General features: G+C 33.2%; 2 protein-coding genes and 1 long non-coding RNA gene across 10 annotated transcripts; 1 reads left to right on the top strand and 2 right to left on the bottom strand.

The window, feature by feature from the left end:
- Positions 1-299: 299 nt before the first annotated feature.
- LOC110726304 lies at positions 300-3,528 on the bottom strand. The gene is made up of 5 exons (XM_021905756.1): positions 3,480-3,528; positions 2,058-2,134; positions 1,472-1,688; positions 1,198-1,262; positions 300-704 (listed from the first exon to the last, which is right to left on the bottom strand). The coding sequence occupies exons 1-5, from the start codon at positions 3,526-3,528 to the stop codon at positions 450-452; spliced, it is 663 nt and encodes a 220-aa protein (XP_021761448.1). The 3' UTR covers positions 300-449.
- A 2,288-nt stretch (positions 3,529-5,816) lies between these two features.
- Positions 5,817-14,310, top strand: LOC110726474. 8 transcript variants are annotated; one of them, XR_002512374.1, is made up of 9 exons: positions 5,817-6,236; positions 9,280-9,361; positions 9,866-9,949; positions 10,021-10,146; positions 10,553-10,578; positions 11,300-12,586; positions 13,611-13,693; positions 13,780-13,868; positions 13,966-14,310. It is a non-coding gene; the product is annotated as an uncharacterized LOC110726474 (long non-coding RNA). The 8 variants fall into 8 exon arrangements; XR_002512376.1 differs by lacking the exon at positions 5,817-6,236 and having other exon boundaries at positions 8,804-9,361; positions 11,300-12,468; positions 12,552-12,586; XR_002512375.1 differs by lacking the exon at positions 5,817-6,236 and having other exon boundaries at positions 8,816-9,361; positions 11,300-11,431; positions 12,348-12,586.
- A 4,093-nt stretch (positions 14,311-18,403) lies between these two features.
- Positions 18,404-20,304, bottom strand: LOC110726473 (protein PHYTOCHROME KINASE SUBSTRATE 3-like). Its single transcript, XM_021905952.1, has one exon. The coding sequence runs from the start codon at positions 19,839-19,841 to the stop codon at positions 18,636-18,638; it is 1,206 nt and encodes a 401-aa protein (XP_021761644.1). The 5' UTR covers positions 19,842-20,304; the 3' UTR covers positions 18,404-18,635.
- Positions 20,305-22,326: the final 2,022 nt, after the last annotated feature.

Genomic DNA, 22,326 nt, shown 5'->3' with positions numbered 1-22,326 from the left:
CTGATTCAAATCTTTATTTACTACTATATTTAATTTTGAAAGAATTAACATAAAATATGGCAATATCTTAGCGATTAACATTTTAGTACTCAAACTTGAATTTGTTGGTCCAATTTGAAACATACTTCAGCAACCTATGCAGTAAATCTTGCAACCAACAGTTTGTTCTGATGTTATCGACAAGTCTACAAAGTTGGCCAGAAAAAACAAAAATTTTAAACACTTTGTGTAAATGTTATTGTTACAAAAGCAATATGTAAAAACATCATACATTTCCCCCAAAACCCACCATTAAGAAATAACGAAAGAATTATGGCTGACTTTACAATTGACATTGCCTTTTCAAACAAGCCAAGAGATACATTCAGGTGGTATTTTTCATGATCAAGTATAACTTCTTGGATCGAGATATTCACTAAGAGAGAAATGTACTCTTCTAAGTTATACTCTCACCAGGAGAAAGCAGGTACAACATAGGTGGGATAAGCGCCACATTTGGACGCCAGCTCTTGTACTTTTGAAGCTTCAGCTACTTCACCAAAATGGTGAAGTCCAAGTTCATCCGCATGGATGCCTCCTGTGATGAATACAGACTGCATTCCAGCGACATTTGCACCCATTATGTCATGGTGCAGTGAGTCTCCTACAGCAATGCATTCTGGTGCATCCACACCTGCCATGGCCATGGCTGATTCATAGATAATCTGTCCAAGTATGTTCAACCTCAGATTTTAGTTTTGAAGGCAATGAACAAGGGTGATCAACTGTGACAAACATCCCAATTTTGTTTGTCCATAGGAAAAAATAAGCATTGTAATTGGCAAGGTTTGTACTTTGTATCATCAATAGGGATGTTTTGTCCCTATCGTGTCTCATACAGTATTTATGTTCTGCTGTCCCTGAACCCGCCACACCATCAACATTCACCGTTAATTTAAACTACCCAATCTTAAAGTTGTGAAATCTAAATAGGTGGGACACAAGAACAAACACCAATCCCCCATATACAGAATTACAGGACAATTACATCAGAATTCAGCGCGAACATCTCAAGACATCAACTGGATGACATAAATGATTACCTCATTTCAGAGGATACTAGTACTAGTAGATGAATGACACATTATAGTTAGCCTCTTAAAAACAACAATATTCAATCTACCAAGATGACCAAGAGGATAGAATGGCATGATTTACCTTTCCAGGCTTTCCCATCCACTTGACTTCTCCGCCAAGTTGCTCATATTTTGCTGCAAGCGTTCCTATAAATGAAATCATAACAGGGAATTAATACATAAGAATTTAGGAAAAGGAGCAAGCAGACAGCTAACAAATCAGATATTGTATTGGGAATGCTAACAGTTTAACACATTACACTCAGGTCAAAACATTGGTTTTTTTAGCTAGAAATTGACATGTTGCATAAAGCAGTTAACAGTGTAAATTTGTTACATTTGAAATAACAACCTACCGGGCATAACTCGAAGTGCTCTGGCCTCAACAGTTACATAGTCTGGATTGGCCACCACCATAGGGATTTTTCTTAAAGCACATTGTTCCAATATTTTTTCAAGTTCTTCCAGTTGCTTTGGAACAGCAGATCCAGAAGAAAGCCCCAGTACTTCAGTGCCATGGACCAAAATGAATTCAGCCTCTTCAACATTATCCACAACTTTCAGGTCTAGACCCTGAAAAAGTTGCAGTTTGATTTTTTACCTAGCTGAGTAGAAAAAAGATACTACAATTCTGCATAAATGCGAATAAATACCTATCCATTCAATAAGTATAAAGCTGAGGTGATGCCAAGATAGAAAATTGACATAAGGAATTTGACACTCTATTCTTTCTCAGGTATAGTTGGAAATAAAAATCAATTCATCCTAAAAGAAACATTTCAGCAAGAAGATAGGAAAAGGAAAATAGATTTCGGTGAACAGAAAGAAAAGACTAAATGCTCCACTCCAAATTCTCTCTAATTGTATGAGATTAAGAGCTGGTCTTTTAATTTTAAGGGTGGGTGGGGGAAACAGGAATAGAAGATCAAATATGCAACATACATCAAGAGATATGGCACCCCGGTCACTCCAGGTCAAGTGGATGCATGACTTTCCAAGCGCTGCAAACCAAGGATCATCTCGTCAAAGAAGGGATATTTCAAACAAGAGTTTACACTTCAGAGGATGATCATAATGATTGAAAGTACAACAATAAAGCAGCCATTAGCAAAATCACCTCAAATGTAAGTGGGGTCCTAGCCAAAGTTCTAGCTAGTAAAAAGAGGAAGGAAGCCATGAAACAAGCCATGGCTAAGCAAAGAGAGAGGGGAAAGAAAATTGAGGAACCACCCGCTAATTCATCCCCTCCTTCCCAAGAGTCCCCACCTTCTTAATTTTTGTATCTAAAGTGATTATATATGTGTAAACATACATAATTAATTATTTAACTATAGACTCTAATTTCAATAATCTTTCATTTATTCTTTCTACAAGTTCATAGATATTTAAAGTTCAATTCATTCACGTGGAATATAGTTGTGTTAATTAGCATGAAGTTTTTATACTTTGAAGAGATCCTAAAGTATATCTGTCTTGAGTTGTACATGCTAATGCATTTAGCAATGTGATATATGATATACGTTGCGTTTTATCTAACATAGCATCTGTTGGTGAAATACTTGAGGTGTGGTATTTTACAAATTTATAAGTGAACTATTAAATGCATTTAGCCTTGTATCATCTTTGTAAAGTATCTTGATAGGTAAAACATTGTGAAATACACTAGCTTTCCGGAAAGGTTGTTTTGAAATTTTTCTAAAAGCAAGTGTTGATGATTGGTGATTGATGAAGTTAGTTCACTCATGTGGCTATGCTATTTACAAGGATTGTACTTGATTGCGTAAAACTTTCATATCTCAAGTTGTGAAGATGTCTCGTTGATTCGTTCATGTAAAAGTAAACGTGACATAATTTCCTAATCATTTGTGCATACAAGTCAATGTTGGTTTTCATAACATGCATGCTAGCTTTTCTTATTGAAAAAATATTCTAGCAAAGAGATTTGTGCATTATGATAAGGAAATAAATAAGGACATCCTAAATAGCTTGAGGAAATGTCAGAAGGGATAGGTTTTAAGCCCAATTGAAAATATAAAAGCATTACTGTCCTATCCCTAAGACATGTGTTGTAATGCTTGAATGAGAATGAGTTCTTTTGAACTTTAATGAATCAATAAACCATTTAGGTTGGTGCTATTTGAGACGCACTTGATTGGTCCACCGTTTGAGGTTGAGTCTTTAAACTCTTAATGAATCCAAATATTTGAGTGGACGCACTAAAACTTTGGAATTGCCGTTGTTTATGATTGTGGTGAGGTTGAGCATTAAGCTCTTAATGAATACATGGTCTTGTGGGGGTTAATAGCTACAATGTAGCATTTGTTGAGTTCTTATGAACATGTATTAACCCCATCGACTAAGTACTATTAAGAAGTGCTTGTGATTCACTTGTGTGATTGTAAAGACTAGCCATCTTCTATGGAAAAACTTGGGCGGTTTTCCTATAACTTCCACTAGACCTATGGTGAATTACTTGGCTATAAATAAATGCATCTCTTCATAGAGTTCAAGTAAATTTTTGGAGAAAGGTATGTGATGTGAGGGTCAGAATTAAATCTTGGAGTTTCAAGGTTAGTAGTATTCCACTAGACTTAAGATGAATCTACTTGGCTATAAATAAATGCATCTCTTCACAGAGTTCAAGTAAATTTTTGGACAAAGGTATGTGATCTGAGGGTCAGAATTAAATCATGGAGTTTCAAGGTTAGTAGTCCACTCCTTCATCAAGAGTCTAAGGGTTTCACCATGGCTCGAAAATGCGGCCACACCATCACGATTCGAGCGATTCGTTACGGATTTCGTTTTTATCGAACCGAGTTTTATCATCGTGGTGCAGATCTTTGAAATACAACGCATTTTTGGACTGAATGGTCCGATTCGACCGATATACTCATGAACCGCCCGTGATAACGTGCGAATCAGGGCTTTTTCAGAAATATTGCGAGATTCTTAAGTAGTTTTTTGGTGAGCTTTCGAGTTCTCCATTAAAGTCGATTGTTTTGCAGCATAAAGATATTTTTATTGAAAAAATAACATGTGGTTGGGAGGGGATTGCATGACAACTGAAAAGGTTACCCTTTTACTTTTCTTTGAAATTTGACCTGACCCCACCAGCTGATTACTAAGTAACAGGTGGCTCCCCCATATCTTCTTCTTTTCTTTTTGATTTTTCCCACGTGACCCCCACACCCTTTTTCCCCTTTTCAATTACTACTAGTCTACTACACACAATAGGGGGTTTAATTTTTAAAATGTACTCCATTTACAATAGAAGTAGTATTTATTAGAATATAAAATTTCCAAATATTATGAGAAAAATCATAATACTTTTATTCATAATAAACATAAAGAAATTTGTGTGAAAACCGCGATGCGATACGTGACTAACGCATCAATTTAACCGAATTACGCGACCGTTTTTGCGATCGCGACCGAAACCGCATTTTCGAACCATGTTGTCCACCCTTATACTTGTAATTCATTGCCTCATTTCACTAAGCACTAGATTTCAATTTGCATATGTAATATCTTAGTGTTATGTACTAATCTCCTCTTAAGCCCAATATGTAGCTTCTTATTATTTTTGTTGTTCTCTTCCATCTCTTTAGTTGGGGATTGTTGTAGTAAAGAGAGGAAGATGTGATTTGTTAGAATAAATAGATAAATGCCTTGGTTTTAGAGTTTAATCAGTTCACTCCACAAGTAAGTTGTGGCCTACCACGTTTGTCTACGGGTGGGTTGTGGATTAGACTTTTTCTTTTCTAAATTCATTCTCTTGATATTCTTCTTTATCTTGGATTCCCTTGTAACCCCCCATTAAAGTGAATGATTATGGTGACTTAATCAATCTCATTATTCTTATTTAATCATCCTTTTGATGACTAGATTTATTCTTTTCATCTTATATTCTTGCTTATGAATAGCTTGTTCATTTTTTTTATTATTATAATACACGAGAGATTAAAAACTCATAAGCTAAACAAATTCTCTTCTTTATTGGACATAAGTTATTTGGCTCCAACCTTCCACCCAAAAGGGCCTTTGTGTGGAAGTTGTGTGTTAACCTTAAGGAACGTGCCGACAAATACAATTGAGCACCCCGGTTGCGCCGAAATTTCGTTTTCAAGTCAGTGGATTTTAATTTGCTTCATGACACACCGATTTTATTCCATTGATTATAAGATCAAACTTTTATCTAATTGTTCACTTCTTTTTCGTAGTCAAAACTAATACTGTGGCATCTCTATAGAGAAAACAGGTCCTCTAAACTTTAATGATTCCTTATTGAAAACCTCTTATTTTACAACAACTATTACTAGATAACTAGATTGTTGGGATTTCGAACATCTAGTGGCCGCCTCTATGTGATGGCTCCAACCAAATTATGTTTGTTTGGCAACTCGACAAGACCAAGGATGTTGGTGAAGGTGTCAATCAAATTTTAAAGAGTGATACATAGTTTCATATATTTATGGTCAAACTTGTGTATTGGCACACATGTTGATCAAATTGTTGCAAGTATATCTTTAGGAACATAAAGTGTAACTCTTATTTGAACTTATTTTTCAAGGTGAATAGAACATGGCTTTAGTTGGAGCTAAAACTTTCATCACAAGTACTTATTGGTGTACATATCCTTTTTACACAATACTTATTGGTTCGGATGCCCTTTCTATTCTGCCTAGTCAAGGAGTTTCACTCGTTGGTGGGAAAGAGGAATCACAACATCCCAACTTTTGTCTCTTAACTCTCCCTCTAGCTTTGAGCTTGGTCTGCATCTTCCAAAGTCAAACTCAGAAGTTGATCTCATAAGTATATAGGAATAAAAGGATCGATAAATTTAAATAAGGTGAAGTGAACTACGCCTAAGTATATAGGAATGAAAGGATCGATAAATTCAAATAAGTTAAATTAAAATTAGTAATATCAAGTAAATCAAACGCACTCAAAAATCAAAAACTCAAAAATTGTCAAATTCCAACACTACCCTTCTTTGATATACTCTCTGCAAAGCATCATTTCAGGTGGTGGCTTGAATTGGAGAAGATGGTAAGCGTTTCAGCAAACGATCTTCAGTTCTTCTCTGGTGTTCAACACCTTGCCGAAACTCGTCGTTTCAAGGTACTTACTTCATCATTATTCACTCTAATTATTTTGCTAATCTCTAAGCTAATTACTTATTTCACAGCGTTTTTTCACTGCCAATTTGCCCAGAATTTAATTAAATTGTACTTCGTTATATACCCTTTGATTTGAATATGTGACTTTAAATTAATTTGGATTTCTGTATTATGCAAATTTGGTTCTTTTATCATCCTATTTTTATAATTATGTGGGTAATTTACATTTTATATCTGATAATTGAATATAGATTATTGGGTTGATTTTGATAATATGCACATTTTCTTTTAAGGGTAATTTACATTTTGTTTCTACAAATTTAGATATGGGAAATTTTGATTAATATATATATAAATATATTGAGAATTCTGCTGAAATACAAGTGAATTTTTTGCATCAATATCTAGAAGTTTTGAGCACTATTAGTTTGTTAATTGATGAGATGATTAATTTAAATCAAGGAGTTAAAAATGTAGTGTAAGAATTGCATACTAGTGCATCCATTGGTTCCTATGAACTATTTTAGCTTGGAACTTCTTTGTACATTTCATGTTGAACACCATCCTACACAATCCTATTATTTTTATACCCGATTATACGAAGTCATTTCCAGTTGCAAGCCAATCATTAACGGAGAAGTTTTTGTTAGGTGAAGAAAATAACTCCTTAATAAGTTTCCACTACTTTTCGAAAAATGTTTGTGGATCTTACACCACTCTTTTACAATGTCACAACATGACAATCATTTGCAATAGAGGATGTAGAATAGAACCAGTTTAGGCTTGTTAGAATCAAGGTATTAATGATTTCGATTATGGAACTGAATTGAAAGTGATGGAAATTGCTGAAACTGACCGATTCATGTAACATAACGTTTTCTTAAGTGTCTTTGAAGTTTAAGTGCATGGATAGCTGACAGAAACTATTAATAGTTGAAAAAAAATTGATTTTGTTGATACCTTGAAAGGTTGAGTATTTTCATTGTTTTGGTAGATCCTTTATCTTACTGCTCTAATCAAGTAATCATACACCAGTAGAACATATAAAAGATTGATGTCCCTTAAGAATTTGCAAGCCATTCATTACACTTTTTCATCCATTAGCATCAAAGAGTGTTTCTACATTATGCACTGTACCTTGCAGTCTAGCCTGTAGAACTTCTTCGAAGCTATCATATAGATGTATCCTCAAAAACTACTTAACTAGCTTATTGTAAAAGTATAGCAATATTGAATTGATGAATCGAGTAGATGTTAATTTGATATTAAAGGCTATTTTCAATAGGAACTTAGATCTAGTAAATTGCAAGAGCCTGTTAGACCTATGTTGATTAATAAATTGCGAGAGCCTGTTAATCATGTTAATTGCAATATCGATTGTTGATTGTTACGTTTTATCCCGGAGTATTAATTATTGGTGAACCTATGACCCTAGACCTTTTAGTATTAATTACTCTCTTAGATTAATTCATACAAACCTTATTTGTTTCTTGATAATTTGGATTATAATAATTTATTAGGAATAGAAGAACGCTGTTTCTTGTGGATTCGACCCTAGTTCCCTATCTATTTTAGCTAGTGGTTTTAGGAATTACTTTTGATTAGGTGATACGACTTTAGCCTGTCACTTGCTAAATCTAAGTATATTTAAACTAAGCATAAAAATGATAAAAGTACTTAGGTAATACTTCCTCTATTCTGTTTTACTTGACCTGTTTCTTTTATCACGCTTGCTAATGCAAAACTTTAACGATCAATAACTTTAACTATCAATAACTTTAATTCTCCATAAGTAAAATCATAAAATTTATATTATGATAGTACTTATTAAGACGAATTCAAAAAAATCTCGCATGAATATGTTTTTCCTTACATATTGTTCACAAAAGACGGTCAAAGGAGGGGTGGTGAATAATGTAAAAGTCAAAGCGGGTAAAGTAAAAAAGAACGGAGGAAGTAATTAAACTCAGCATGAAAACGATAAAAGCACTAGGTAGGTGTCCGTGCGATGCACGGTAGTAATAACATTTTTTTCTATAATTAATTTGTTATATAATATAAAAATGAGGCAACTTATTTGGAATAAACAAATGCAATGCATGTAAGAAAGATGAAATCATAAGGCAAAATTTATTAAAACTACAATTGAGGAAAAAAAAATTATTTTAGATTAGTTGTATTGAAAATATTTTAAAATAGTGTACATTATATTATATTAATGATGCATGTTATTCCCAATAAAACTATACAATATAAATGCCTTATGACATTTTATAAATGAATTAATTCAGTCCAAAAAAAAACTATACAATGTGCTTAAAAAAAAAAAAGCTAAGTAGATTAATTTCTTAAAAATAAAACTTAAAGCTGACATCATATATATTATTGGCGGGAAATTTTTTAATGATTGCTTGACATATGTCCAAAATGATCTATGTAAATAGGACCTGTTTTAGTAATAGTTAAGAGATTTTTTAAATAAAAAAAAATGTTATAAGTTGGTAAAATTATTACAGAAATATTTAACAGAAAACACACTTAATAATTATTATTATTTCATCAGATTTCAAATCGATACCATGAAAAAAAAATATTTTTTTTCGATTGAACCCACTATTGTACAACTATATAATGGTAATATAAATGTTAATATAGTATTTTTGGCCCTCACTGTCCATCATATTTCAACCTTCTCAATCATAGCTCATTCTCCCTTAATTAAAAGGTATTAAAATCTTGTGTAATTATTTTAAGTTTATAGAATATGAAATAAAAAGGAATACAATTACTATAAAGATAATATATAAGATTAGAAATAATATATTACTATAGTATAGTTGTATGATCCAAATATTTAAAAATAAAAAATTAAACAGCACCGAGAAGTAACACCTTGGATTATCGCACGCTATAGTATTATGTTATTGGTTAACTACGACATAAAAATCACGTCGGATTATCGCACGCTATAGGATTACTAGTTTTATAAAGAACGGGATGAACGTACCTATCTGTCCTCTCTTTCTCTCTGTTTCCTATTGTAGCGCACTCAACTTTCTCCAATGAAGCGCACTCCACGTAGGCAACCTCTGATATTTCTATCCTCCAATTGAAGCAGCTTTAGAGGTAAGTTATTGTTTTTTTTTTGTAGTCATCGAATATCAATTTCACAATCTAGGTTTTATCGTTGATTTAATTTAATTGTCACTATAGTTAATTTAGGGTTCGAATTATTGAACTATTGGTTCTAATTACTAATGTTATGAAAGATTATAACAAGCGATTTTGTTACTAGCCTAACATGATAATTGAATCAAATGTGCGTTTTCTCCCTAAAATTACGAACCTAATTTGATTATTGAATCAAATTATCAGGTTGCTAATGTGTTGCAGAACCTTTTAATTGTTAGAATTGAACTATGATAATTGTATGATTGATTAATTAATGTAATAAGTATTGCAAAAAAATAAAAATAAAAAAAAATGAATAATTATACTTGTGCAGATTAATGAATTTGAACGTCACTATGGTTGTCCAGCGCATTATTATGAGTCAATCGTTTTAAGGAGTTTTGTAATTTGATTATATACAAGTATATACTTTCCTAATTTTTGCGTTTACTCGTGTAGTTTGGTTTGGTTTGGTTTGATCAGTTTTAGACTCAAAACCACGTCGAAATGCTGCTTCTTCTTCCAAGAACTTACATGGCAAAGGTGAGGCGGAGGCATTTAATCTTTAAAATTATCATATTCCTATTGATATTGATAATTGATTTTAATCATAGAGGAGGATCGGAAACGGAAACAAGTACTGCAACCTCTTGGTGCCGACTAAAGGGGTAAAGGAGGTTCTCTAGAGTCGTGTTGTTCTGATGCTGCCTTGTCCGATGAATCACCTTCTGAAGGCAAAGGTGAGCTAGCTTACAGAGGTGATTTAATTACGTTTATATGTTTCATGTTTCCTGCATCATTGATTCTTGTTGATAAATACCATTTTATATTAGATTGATCCTTATTGAATAATTAATCTAACCTTAGGATATAGAGTACAGACACCCCTACCATTAGCACACAGGCAATTGTAATTCATTTTTTCTTTCTATGGGAAAATAAATTAATGCAAATTATTGACGAGGAACTATCTTATAATGCTTTTGGCCAAGTTTGTTAATGTTGATACTCCGATAATATGTGCTTACACTTTATGATGCATCATGTTCTACAATCTGACTGAAATTTTTGTTACAATTAGAGTTAGCTTGACTTTGCATTTGTGATCTTTACACCCAACTTATTTACCTTAGCTTATCTTCACAGGATCTTCTACTTCTGGCATGGAAGAGGTATGTCTGAAGTTTGTTTGTATTTGGTTCATCTTTTGGTAAATCCAACCTCTAATGTTAAGTATTTTTTTTTTTCATTTTATCTATTCCCCCCTAAGCCAAGTCATATTTGGCCTCCCTCAACTTATTCTAACATCCCCTTCAACCCAACTTTTCACATTATAATTGAAATATATATATACAAGCCTTTGAAGGCCAATGTTTTTGTTTTCAGACTCTTTGATAATAAAATTAATGAATGTAAAATATTAAATGTTCAAGCTAGTCATACATATTCACTATCGTCAATTGTGTTAACTGAACTCAACACTCAACAGCCACCTTTTCGTAATTGTGGGAGGGGAGCCTTCTTAGGATTATACATTCAATTTGTGTAGTTTGATCATTTTGATGACGCCAAGCTCATAAAAGGTTTTTAGTTTGAGATGAGTTCATGTTTTTGTTCCAACATGATAGATAAATTAAAACTTAGTCCAGCCATGTTTGAGTTCGGTTCGGTATGTTGCTATCTCTAGGTAGATATTGTTCCTCATATTTTTACTTGTCAGAATGACATTTAATTTGTGTAGTTTGATCGATATGCCTACGCGGGTTTTTGAAGTAGTGCTCAAGTGTTGATTCTCCTTCACTACAAATTCTTTTCTTGCTTAAATTAAAATATCTACTTGCTAATAAAGGTTTCTGCTCTTTTGCTGCATGATGTTAAATTTTGCAAATCCAGAAACGCAATCTCGAACGTTTGTACTCACATCAGTAGATTGTGATGAGGAAATCGATCGGACATTGGAAAAGCTAAATGAAAATGGCCCTCATACTGATATAGAATTGATTATGGATCGTATTGGTTGGAGCTGTGAGTGTTTAATTTAATTTCTATTTTTATGGACAAAGGTTTTGGAAGCTTCTTTACTTTGAAATTGTATATTGGTAGGAATTGCTAGGTTGCTAATGTGTGATGTTCATTATTTTAGTTTCTATATCTTGAGGATTCTTTATGAGTTGCTACACGGTAATGAATTATGGTCTTGAAGCTGTTTTTATTGATTTTATGTCTTAAAGTTGGTTAGTTGGGCTATGTGGTATAATGATATTTGTCAGTGAATTGGTGTACTTGGGAAAGGAAAGAACTTCGTGCTATTTTCTTCTTATCAGGAACTTGATAGTTGGGACTAGTGTTTCTTTTGAAAAAATTGATGAGCTTGAACTGACCACAGTTTTGTAAGTCCGTCACTACATATTTAAGTATAGTTATTTAATACTTTGTCATCAAACTGTATAGTTCTGTCTTTATGACTAGCAGACTAGTCTCAACATAAGATAGTCATTGGTCCTTGTTACATTGTTTGGTTACTGAGGCAAATAGAAAATCATGCTATTCTTGTTTAAGCTGTGGGTGTGTGCGTGTGTGTGTGTGTTTTTTTTTTTATTTTTTTTTAAGAAAAACCATTCTATTAAACTACTTAACATATGTCAAACTTGTTGCCATAATTGGCTTGTCTTTCTAATGCCATCTAAGTTTTGTTCAGTGTTCATTGAGTTACAATTTGTGACCTACTAGATTTATTTTAATTAGTACTTTTTGAAGATTATCATAGTGTACTTCTACTAATAGGTATTGTAGTGGAGAAAAAAAAAAAAAAAGTCATGTTTACAAGTTTTGACCACAAAAATCGAACGTTCCCCTTTAACAAAAGGATGTTTTGTTAATTTTTACGCCATTTGTATGAATGTATGATGAATTCATGGATTAACTCTCGGATCATTTGCAGTTGTAGTAAGCTCAAAAACCTATACAATGTTGCAAAGCGGGCTAGATTTAATACCATTGTAATGCCAATTATGGTTACTTCATAATATTGAATTAATCTTTATCTACGGGCCTATGGCTGGGTAAGCTAAACCTGTTGTTATGTCACCTTGGTTGTCATGTAGGCTTTATATTGACTAACTCATTTTTTTTTTCCTTGTCACAGATATGACTCCTGAAGAATGCACTCGTAAACCACAGGTGTGAGTTCATGCCTATTACTTGTATTGTTATGCTTGAAATTTTTTGAAGATTTTGATAGAGAACTTCATGCCAAAATGGTCCATGTGTTGTGTTCATATGTGATGCTCAGACTTGTCAGTTGACCGAGCTGTACCCATGTTGAAACCACCCTAGTGAAGATAAAAGATTCTCAAACTTGGGAGTCAGCAAACCCATACCTGTCTTACATGATCTTTGTTTCCCTAACCAAGGATAATCCATAATTCCAGACACTTGAAAACTCTAGTCTTGAAAACCTGCAAATTTTCAATCTGAAATTTGAATGACAGATCAGACTTATATGGATTCCAAACGCAACTTTAAGGTTTCCCTTGCTGGAGGGAGTACCGAAGTAGACCTTTCCCTGGTTCTCATTTTCAATTGGTTCTTGGTCTGGGGTTGGCTTGGAGTAGTGGAGAGATGCATGTAAGGAAAGAGATAAGAGTTATGCAGCAGGTATTTGATGTGATGGGTGGTGAGGAGGTTTGTAACCTTTTAGTGGTAAGAAGTTGACTTTCATATTCAATCTTTCCCCTCCTTTTCCGTTCCTCTAATGGCGGTGAGGAGATTTGTAACCTTTTAGTGGTAAGAAGTTAACCTTTTAGTGGGTAATATCTCTAATATCTTCCAGGAGTGTACAGGTTTTGTGGGTAATGGATGAGTTCTGGTTGCAAGTACTCATTATGTGAGTGATTTGGTTGGAAAAAAGTTTTTCAGGATTTGCAATATTAAGGTGTCTAGTACATTTTGTGGTAAGAGTAGTGCATCTAGTCTTTATTACTAGTACTATAAAAAAAAGTACAAAAAGCTTTGCACTAGTGCATCTAGTGCCCTTCTCTTTGTTCACTTACCCGACAGACTGCAAAAATTGCTCGACTGGGCATTGAAGAGCTTCTGTTTTTATTCTACATAGTTAATTTGATTCACATTTGACCCCAGTTTTTTTTTTTCTTCTAGCATCTGATCATCATTTTTGTGTGTGATTCATATATGCTAATTTCAGCATATGTAGATATGTCGGATATACGTGGAAGGCAAGTCTTGGGAGAAGTCTGACTATATCAAATTGCTGAAAGAAATTGACTGGTAAAACATCTTATTTTTAAGTTCAGATGGCTTTCTATTATTCCAGATGCTTCATTGTGTACTTGTGTTAACATGATTTATGTCAGTGACCATCGTTTCCTTGCTTGCTCTCTTGAGAATTCTTCCTTTGTATTCTTTGCCAAATTAACCAAGTCAGAGGCTGCCAAGCTACAAGGTAAGTCACAAAAGGTTGAAATGAAAGCAAAAAAAAAAAAAAAAAAAAAAAAAAAATGATATTATTCTCATGTGCTAGTTCACCTTTGTTTTTTCAGGTGTCAAGAGAGTCATTCAAGTGTATATGTATGAAACTTTCATACCTTCATACCGATAGAAGGCCTTTTTTGATCTGGCTTGGAGTATTGCATTTTTAGAGTTTATTACTTCTTCCGTTTACTATTACTTGACCCACTGTAAATAGGTACACATTCGTACATAGTACATACCAAGGAGTGAAAATGAAATCCAAATGACAAAATTACCCCTACCTATTAACTTTCCTACCCAAATGACAAAACTGTATGAAACTAAAGGGACTGTCCATTCTCACTCCATTATAATCTAATGACATTTTATTTTAGTTGAAATTTCAATACTCATCTTTACTACAGTTTGCATAATGGTATCTATAACTGAAATTTTATGCAATACATATATTTTAAAATAATTGATGTAGTTTGACTAAACACGTGAACACTCATGCAAATAGACAAGTCTGGCTATTTATGTATGAAAATATATGTTAGTAAAATTTATAAAAAATACTTCATCTGTTTCCTTTATAGTTGTAACACTTTTTTTTTCACGTTTGCTGATGCATTATTTCCATCGTTAATATTTATAATTACCAATGTTTAAAAGTTATTAACATTTGATGTTAAAATAGTATAAATCAAAATAAATCTAACAAGATTTCACATGATTATATTTTTACACGACCATAAGCCTATAAATCATCTAAACTAATCAAAGTGGAATACATGAATTGTGTAAAAGTCAAACTGTTGTGACTATAAAAATAAAACGAAGGAAGTACATATTTTGAAAATAGATATTAATACTAACATAACAGTATTTTACATGATAGCATTTGAATTTTTGAAATTAGTATAAAAATACCGTTAAGTTAATAGATCAATTGTGCAAATAGTCAAATTATATCAATTATTGTGAAATATATAGAGAAATAACAGTAGTATAAAGAGATTCGAGAATCACAATGGACAGCATATGGCTCAACATAACACAATTCCATCACTCAAACTGGTTAGGAAGGCATTAATATTAGGGTGGTTGAATTGTTAAAATCATCAAATGGTTTTAGCCAAGAATGATTTAATCATCGTGGTACCTCTATGGTGTGGTCCATATATAATATATAGGGCCTTTGATTGTTTATAGACCAAAAGATTATATTATGGTGTGTTGCCATTATGTAGAGCAGTTGGCCCCTTCAGAACATTCCTGGTTGTTTATGTCTTGTATATCTCTTCATTTAAGTAGTTATCTTTAAGCAAATTAATACCAAACATTGTGTAAAGTATAATATAACAAGGTAAAGCATATGTCTCTACTTTGGAGAGAAAAGATGTAAGACAAATCACTATCTATTGAACATGGAATATTTAAGACTCTTTATTCTATTTTCGAGTATTATTAAGTGTTATCTATTTTAAATACAATACTTTAATTTTTACGCTATTTAAAAGAAAGCCTACCTAAAAACTTTCACTCGCCTCTTCCTATCTCCCTCTCTAAAAAAAAACCCTAAAATCTTTGGCAGCCGCAAGGGGCTACCATCATCATCTCTTTGATGATGGTAAGCCCCATTTCTTTCTTCATTTCCTTTATTTTTTGTTTTTTAGTCATTAATAATCCTCCTTACTCTCTTTTTATGAGAGTTTTCTTCCCAATTTTTGGGTTTGTTCTCTCCTTTTGTGAGAGTTTGGTGTTTGTCTTTCTTCTCTTCCCTTGTGGAAGATTGAAATTTATTTTTAGGGTTTTATTTGAAAGATTGGATTCATGGGTTGTTATTCGTATAATTTTGCAATTGGCGTTAGAATTGAGGATGCGATCGACATGGTCAAGTAATGAATTTTCTTCCCAAAATTATGTCAAGAAGATGGACTCCCTCACAGAAGGCGACATAATTCAGCGAACAATCGGGGACTTTGCTTCATCGTTAGATCTAGTTTCTCATCATCATAGTTTCTTTAAAGAGGATTTTTACTTGATTAATTTAGATTGTATTTTACTTTTCTATAATGCTTATTGTAGATGCCGTATGACTTTCAATTAATGATATTTTATCCTCCCCTTCAAAAAAAAAAAAAAAAGTGTTATCTATTTTTGTTGGTTCTTATTAGTTTCTATTAGACCCATTTTCATTTTTCTTCTCCGTTTATATTTTTTGAGATATTTTTGAATTTACAATATATACCTTTCAAAAATCAAAGAAGTATAAACCTAATCTCATTTTAGGTATATTGAGATATTTGTAAAAAAACAAAAAAAGAGTTGAATTTCAATATTTTCTGAACCAACCAAAAGAAAAAAGTTTGTCAATTATTGGGGTATCTTACGTTTCTTTCAAACTTTTTAAGAAAAACTTTTTGAAGTTGTGCTGCATTTAGTGATTCATGTGCTGCATTTACACTTACATTTTACCGTTTAATTTTCCACATATACAACTTCATCACTGAAAACACAATTACTGATAACAGTGACATACTTCAGTAGTGAAGCTAGTGTATTACAAACTCTATGGCCCATACATAACCAATATATTGTAACTTCACTATCCAAATTCTTATCTTCCACCACTTCTATACATACTATGATCACTTTCACCTGTTACTATAACAACTTATTACTCTATGAACTTGTTTATAATAAGGTCCATATATATGTATATATATGATCATCACTTGAACCAACCTGTTTCAAAATCAACCAATGAAAAAAGTACACGTACAATATACAGCCCGCGCTTGAATTTAGTTGCTATCATGGCTTTCAAAGCAGGGCACACCCGTAAAGAATACGAAGTATAATAGAGCAATATACATTCATATTAAAAAAATTTAAACTTAAATATATAATTAAAGAGTAGATAAGAGATTTTGAGATATATTTGTAGTATACTTAAAAATATATCTGGCTGCTATAGCATTGTGGGTCGTTTTTGGGACATTCTTTAGCAGCTATTATGACTAGTACTTTAGTTGTATCCTCCCACCCCAACTCCCACTCCCACCCTCTTCATTCCTTCCCTTGTAATTAATTAAGGCTCGTCTCTTACCTTCCCTCACTTATCCCCACTTAGAATTGGCAAAGGAATAAGTGTCGAACGCCTTCATTATTATTGCTTGCTAACGAAATTGCTCGATTTGTTCTTTTATGGACATGTTTATACTTCATACAAACATAATTGTGACATTTCAAACATTTTTGAGTTTTTCATGGATAAATAACGTACTCTTTTAGCTTAGTAGTCTAAGTATGAAATACTACCTCAGTACCTCTGCTCACATTTGTTAGGTTTACAGTGATTTCAATAAAAGAAAACACTTAAAAATTGTGTGGGAACAAAACCTAAATTATATGATTGCAAAATAAATCATAAAATCAAATACAATATAATGTATTACAATCAAGTATTAGAAAAGTCAAGAAATTACTAAAAATTACAAAGACTACACTAGTGTGAAGAATCAAACTTGCCTTTCCTCCAAGCCGACAGAAACGAACATGAACATGAGAATGATGATGTCCCGTAAGACTCAAACCTTGATACACTGTCAAAGGCGTGTATACACTTTCCTAAAGAGGTTTATTTCCCCCACACGGTGCTTGGGTCAAACCGGAAATCCTCTTTGAGATACAATTGACGACAATTTCGTTCTTAGCACTAGAATGGAAATACGATGAATAATTCACGAGGAAGGCTAAATTTCAAGAGTTTTCAAAGAGAAGATTGCAAGTTTTCTCTATGAAAAGTGTGGAGAATTATCTTAGAGAAGAAGAACAAGAGAGAAAAACTGATTATTCTCCTTTTTAATCTCTCAATCGAAAAACCGCAACTGCCAGAGGGTCGCGGGCTTGGCAGCCTAACCTGCGGGCGCGGAAAGGGTGAACTTCATTCACACCCAATTTTCTGGAGATGCCTGGCCGCGCCCTTAGAGAGGGCGCGGCACATAAGGCCGCGGGCGTGGCTTTCTGTGGCTTCCCAGCAGCGGCCTCTCCTCAAATAAGAGAGGGCTCTCCCCACATACACTCTAAATGTCTAACATTATTTGGCTGTTACATTACTAGTTTAAATTAGACTAGCAATACGTTGGTGACGGTTAATAGATCAAAATGGTACTACAACTAAGATTTAAAGACTCTCCATCTCCACCCACCTATGCCTACCAAAAGGAATTGAAGAATAAAAATTCTAGAACGTGTGAGAAATGAGTACAATATATAATCGGTAAAATAATGTGACAACTCAAGAAAAAGCCAATAAAACAATTTTGGCAAAGAACCAATGTGGTGTGGCAATGTGGTTAGGCAAATGTGCATCTAGAATAATAGGTCCATCAATTTTATAAAAAATTATGAAAGAAAATAAATAATCCGGGTTCCCAATTTTTGTCCCATGAAATGCTCTAACTTTGGTTGACAAGAAAGCAAAGAATAAAGCTCTTGTTCATCATTGCCATAAAGATATTAGAAATCTATAATTATATATCATTCTCATAGTAATTTTGGTAGGTCTAATACATGATTTCATAGCTCTAATTCAATAATAACAATATCTTATCTTACCATATCACTAAGGAACTAATCATCATAAAAATGCCATACATTGACATAATTGTACGAAAATCATACTAAAGTGACCATTTTAATAGATTTATTAGGCATACACCAATAACAACAATGCACGATTGATGTCGATTCATGGTTGATGGTAGTTTCTTATAACATCGACGGCTTTGTGACTCGTACACCCTAGGAACATTCCACCCGAATTTGAGTTTCTTTGCACCTTTTTTCTCTCTAGGGTGATGTTCTTATGACTTCTATGTCGAGGGATGGTGCTTTTGTGATCATCGTCGTGGTCAGAAAAGGAAGAGAAGTTATCAGCCGCGCTAGCTGTAACTACGCTCCACTCGATGCTCCTTTCACTGGGTGCATAATAAGGGGTTGATGTTTGACTACCGGGAACACCGGAAAGATTTCCAATCTCGAAAAGATCGGAGCTTGCATCACTACATACATCTTCATCATCTTCGGTTCTTACACTAGGACTAGTTGTTTTCTTTGCTAACGAGATGGTGAATGGAGTGGTAGGGGAGTTTGGGATCGCGTCCCATGATAGGATCGAAAGCTTTCTTTCGAGGTTGTGTTCGATTTCTTGCTTGCCTAGTTGGTGAATTCCAAACACATCTATTGATTTCTTAGGTTGATCTAAGTGAAAAGAAGCCGTGTCTATGATGGGGAATGCAAAGTGTTCTTGATGATGAGTAGACCGGCTTTTTCGATAACCATTCTCATTCCCTTGGTATGACTTGGGAGAAGATTGAGGTTTTTGGTGAGTAGTGTTTGTAGTATAAACAGATTTCTTGTCAAAACAAGAACCTTTACATTGAAAACCGGAGAAAAGTTTCTTAGGCAATAACAACCCAATTTGGCTATTAAAACTTCCTTCGGATTTAAGACTTGGAGTTGGTGACTTAAGACTACTAGTACTACTAATATTACTCCTTGATGATTTTGTCCCTTCTAACAAATCATCTCTTTTCTCTCTTCTATGGTGCCTATGCCTATTGATCCCGCCACCATGACCTCCACCCTTGCTTGGTACGACGACATGACTCCTACCGCTTTTTCTATCATCACCAATCTTTTCGTTGAAGTATCTCTCGGCCCCAAAAACATCCGATTCACCACTCCTTTGAGCTCGAGAATTGTTCCTCCCTACGATCATTGCTCGTGGGGTGGAAACTTCTCGAGATGGAGTGGGACTATTATTAATAGATTCCGCTAGAGTCCTAACAAAGTCCCTCTCGGCTGTATCAAGGTACGAGGAGAACGATGCATCTCGAGGGTACGTTACACCACCCTCGTTACCCTTGTAAGGTGAGTAAATCGCCGTCGCCATAGAAAAAAAAAACAAAGTAAGTGTAGTAATTTAATTGAGACTTTGTGAGTGAAGATGAGAAGGTGATGAGATAATTTAAAGCAAAATGAAGTTGTATGTTAGGCCCTTAGCAATAAGTTAGTGCAAGTGTTGTATATAAATAGAGAATTACAAGTGATTTTGATTAATGGATGGTAAAGTTGTAAAATAAGTGGGGTCAATATGCTTGAAGCTTGAATGACAGTTTATCACCTTTTTCCTTACCTCCAGATGAAATGCCTCCAAGATCTATCTTTGTCTTTCACTATAATATTTCCCCCATAAAGGACACAATCTTCTATGGCTGCTCTACCAAACCTTTTTTTTTTTTATTTTATTTTTTATTTTTAGGTATCCTTTTTAAAAATTGTTTTCCACTGTTTTTTGGTAGGTTCTTTTCTTTAAACTAAGTGCACAACTTCTCTGATTCAAAAAAAAAAAAAAAAAAAAACTAAGTACACAACTTCTATGTTTCAAAAAAAAAAAAAAAAAAAAAACAAGAAAAAAAAGTACACAACTTCTCTCTTAAAAATAATAATAATAATAATAAAAAAAAAAAAACCCCTAAGTATACAACTTTATTCCCTAAACTTTTTTATGTTTCATTTCTGATTTTTCTTGGTTTAGATAGTCAATAATGTGTTGAAAACACTTTTCCAGATCATTTGTAGAGCATAAAAGCTAGGTGCATTTTAGAAAAAAATATACAGCAATTAAGAACATAATTAAGTGTTCTGTATAAGACCAAGATCATCCGATCCTGCAGTTGTATTAGGTAGGATTTATAATCTTTGTAAGAACTGTTTATGCATGAAAGAATATATGTGACTGTCTTGATTAGAGGAGGTTTGATAAACTATTGACACTTTTCACATTGTGTCAACTTTGTTTAGTCTAAAATCATTAATCAATTGTTATATTACGGTTTAAATAAAATACACGAGTACTTTAGAATCGACAGGGTTAGTAATTGAATAAAGGTAATCTCAAATTCCTAAGGTTATAAAGTAATTGAATAATATGAGTCACTCCTTAAGCTAAAAAGTGTAATAAACTCTCTATTTTGATCGCTACTCACATAAGACTTTTCATAAGTTTCGAATATTAACTCTCAATATTATCTGTATGACTGTATGAGCAAAGTATTAAAAGATAGTAATGTAAATAAAATTCAATAGCACAGATTAAATTGCCCTCACTCCTTATACACGTTGTTATAATTATGCTATTCCCAACATTACGTTAAAGGCCACAAGATATGAACACGGTGTGTAAACAACACATGATCGAATTGTCCTCGTACACATAATATATTATATGTGCTATTCCCAACTTTACGAGTTTCCCTATCAGAAAATATAATGGATAATATAACGACTCACCATGTCCAAGACTAGTGACAAAGAGAAAGAGTTGATGGCTAAAAGGAGGCTAGTCAATTGTGATATTGCAAAAAAAAAAAAAAAAAAAAAAAAAAACGAAAACTTAGATACTAAAAAAAGAATAACACTATTTAACATTATAATATATGCTTTAGTAACATTATTATTATGATAACAGTAGAGAATATAATTTTATGCACTTGTTGAACAGGAGATATAATTTGACAAGGGGGGACATCATAGGTTATATAACAAGTGGTTAGCAAAAAAGTAGAATATTAGCCATTCATATCTAAAAATAGGGTCCCTTTTTCACAAGTAAATGACTTTGTTCGCCATAAATAAGGAATTTAAATGGGTTGATTGAGACGCTCGAATATGACATTGATTTTGAGAGTTTATCGAAGTTGTTTTTCCACAAAAAATTTGCTGTTTGAATTAATAAAGTGGCCAACATATAGCATATAATCTTAGTTGTTGATTGGTTAACTGTCTTTCAATATGTAACTTTTTTTAAGAAAATATTGTAGATCCATCTAATCTTAACTATAGATTAGATTTTACACAGTATTATATGGATTCTTTCGAATATTTAATATGTCTAATGTGAATCTTTTCATTTAGGTCTATCTCAAAAGGTTTGGTCGTTTGGGAATAATCAACGTGTCTAATATTAAACCTCGAATTTTTTGTTTGACACAAACGTTATGATGCAGCATCTACATGTCTAAATACTTGTACTAAACAAAAACAACAATGACATTTAGATGCTTCCTTCCCCAAGTTCTATAGGATCAAAAAAGGATGCAATTGATAGGGCATGCATTATGATTAAAGTTTGTAATTAGAAACATGAAGCTCAGATATGGTGTAATCAGAAGCGTTGGGGTGTGTCTTTCATCAGATGTTCGAATGATATAACACCGTATATATCTAAGATGGCTCACAATCATCAGCCATGGTCATCAAATGAGTAACGAGAGATCAAAAGTCTGTGAAACAGGGCTAAAAGAAGTTTAAGAGCATGATTTGATTAAACAATGTAGCTAACAAAATAATTGACTGAAAATTCATAATTTGGAACC

Source organism: Chenopodium quinoa, unplaced genomic scaffold, assembly GCF_001683475.1.
Source record: "Chenopodium quinoa cultivar QQ74 unplaced genomic scaffold, ASM168347v1, whole genome shotgun sequence".
Classification (NCBI taxonomy): domain Eukaryota; kingdom Viridiplantae; phylum Streptophyta; class Magnoliopsida; order Caryophyllales; family Amaranthaceae; genus Chenopodium; species Chenopodium quinoa.
This window is presented reverse-complemented; position numbering and strand designations above follow the sequence as displayed.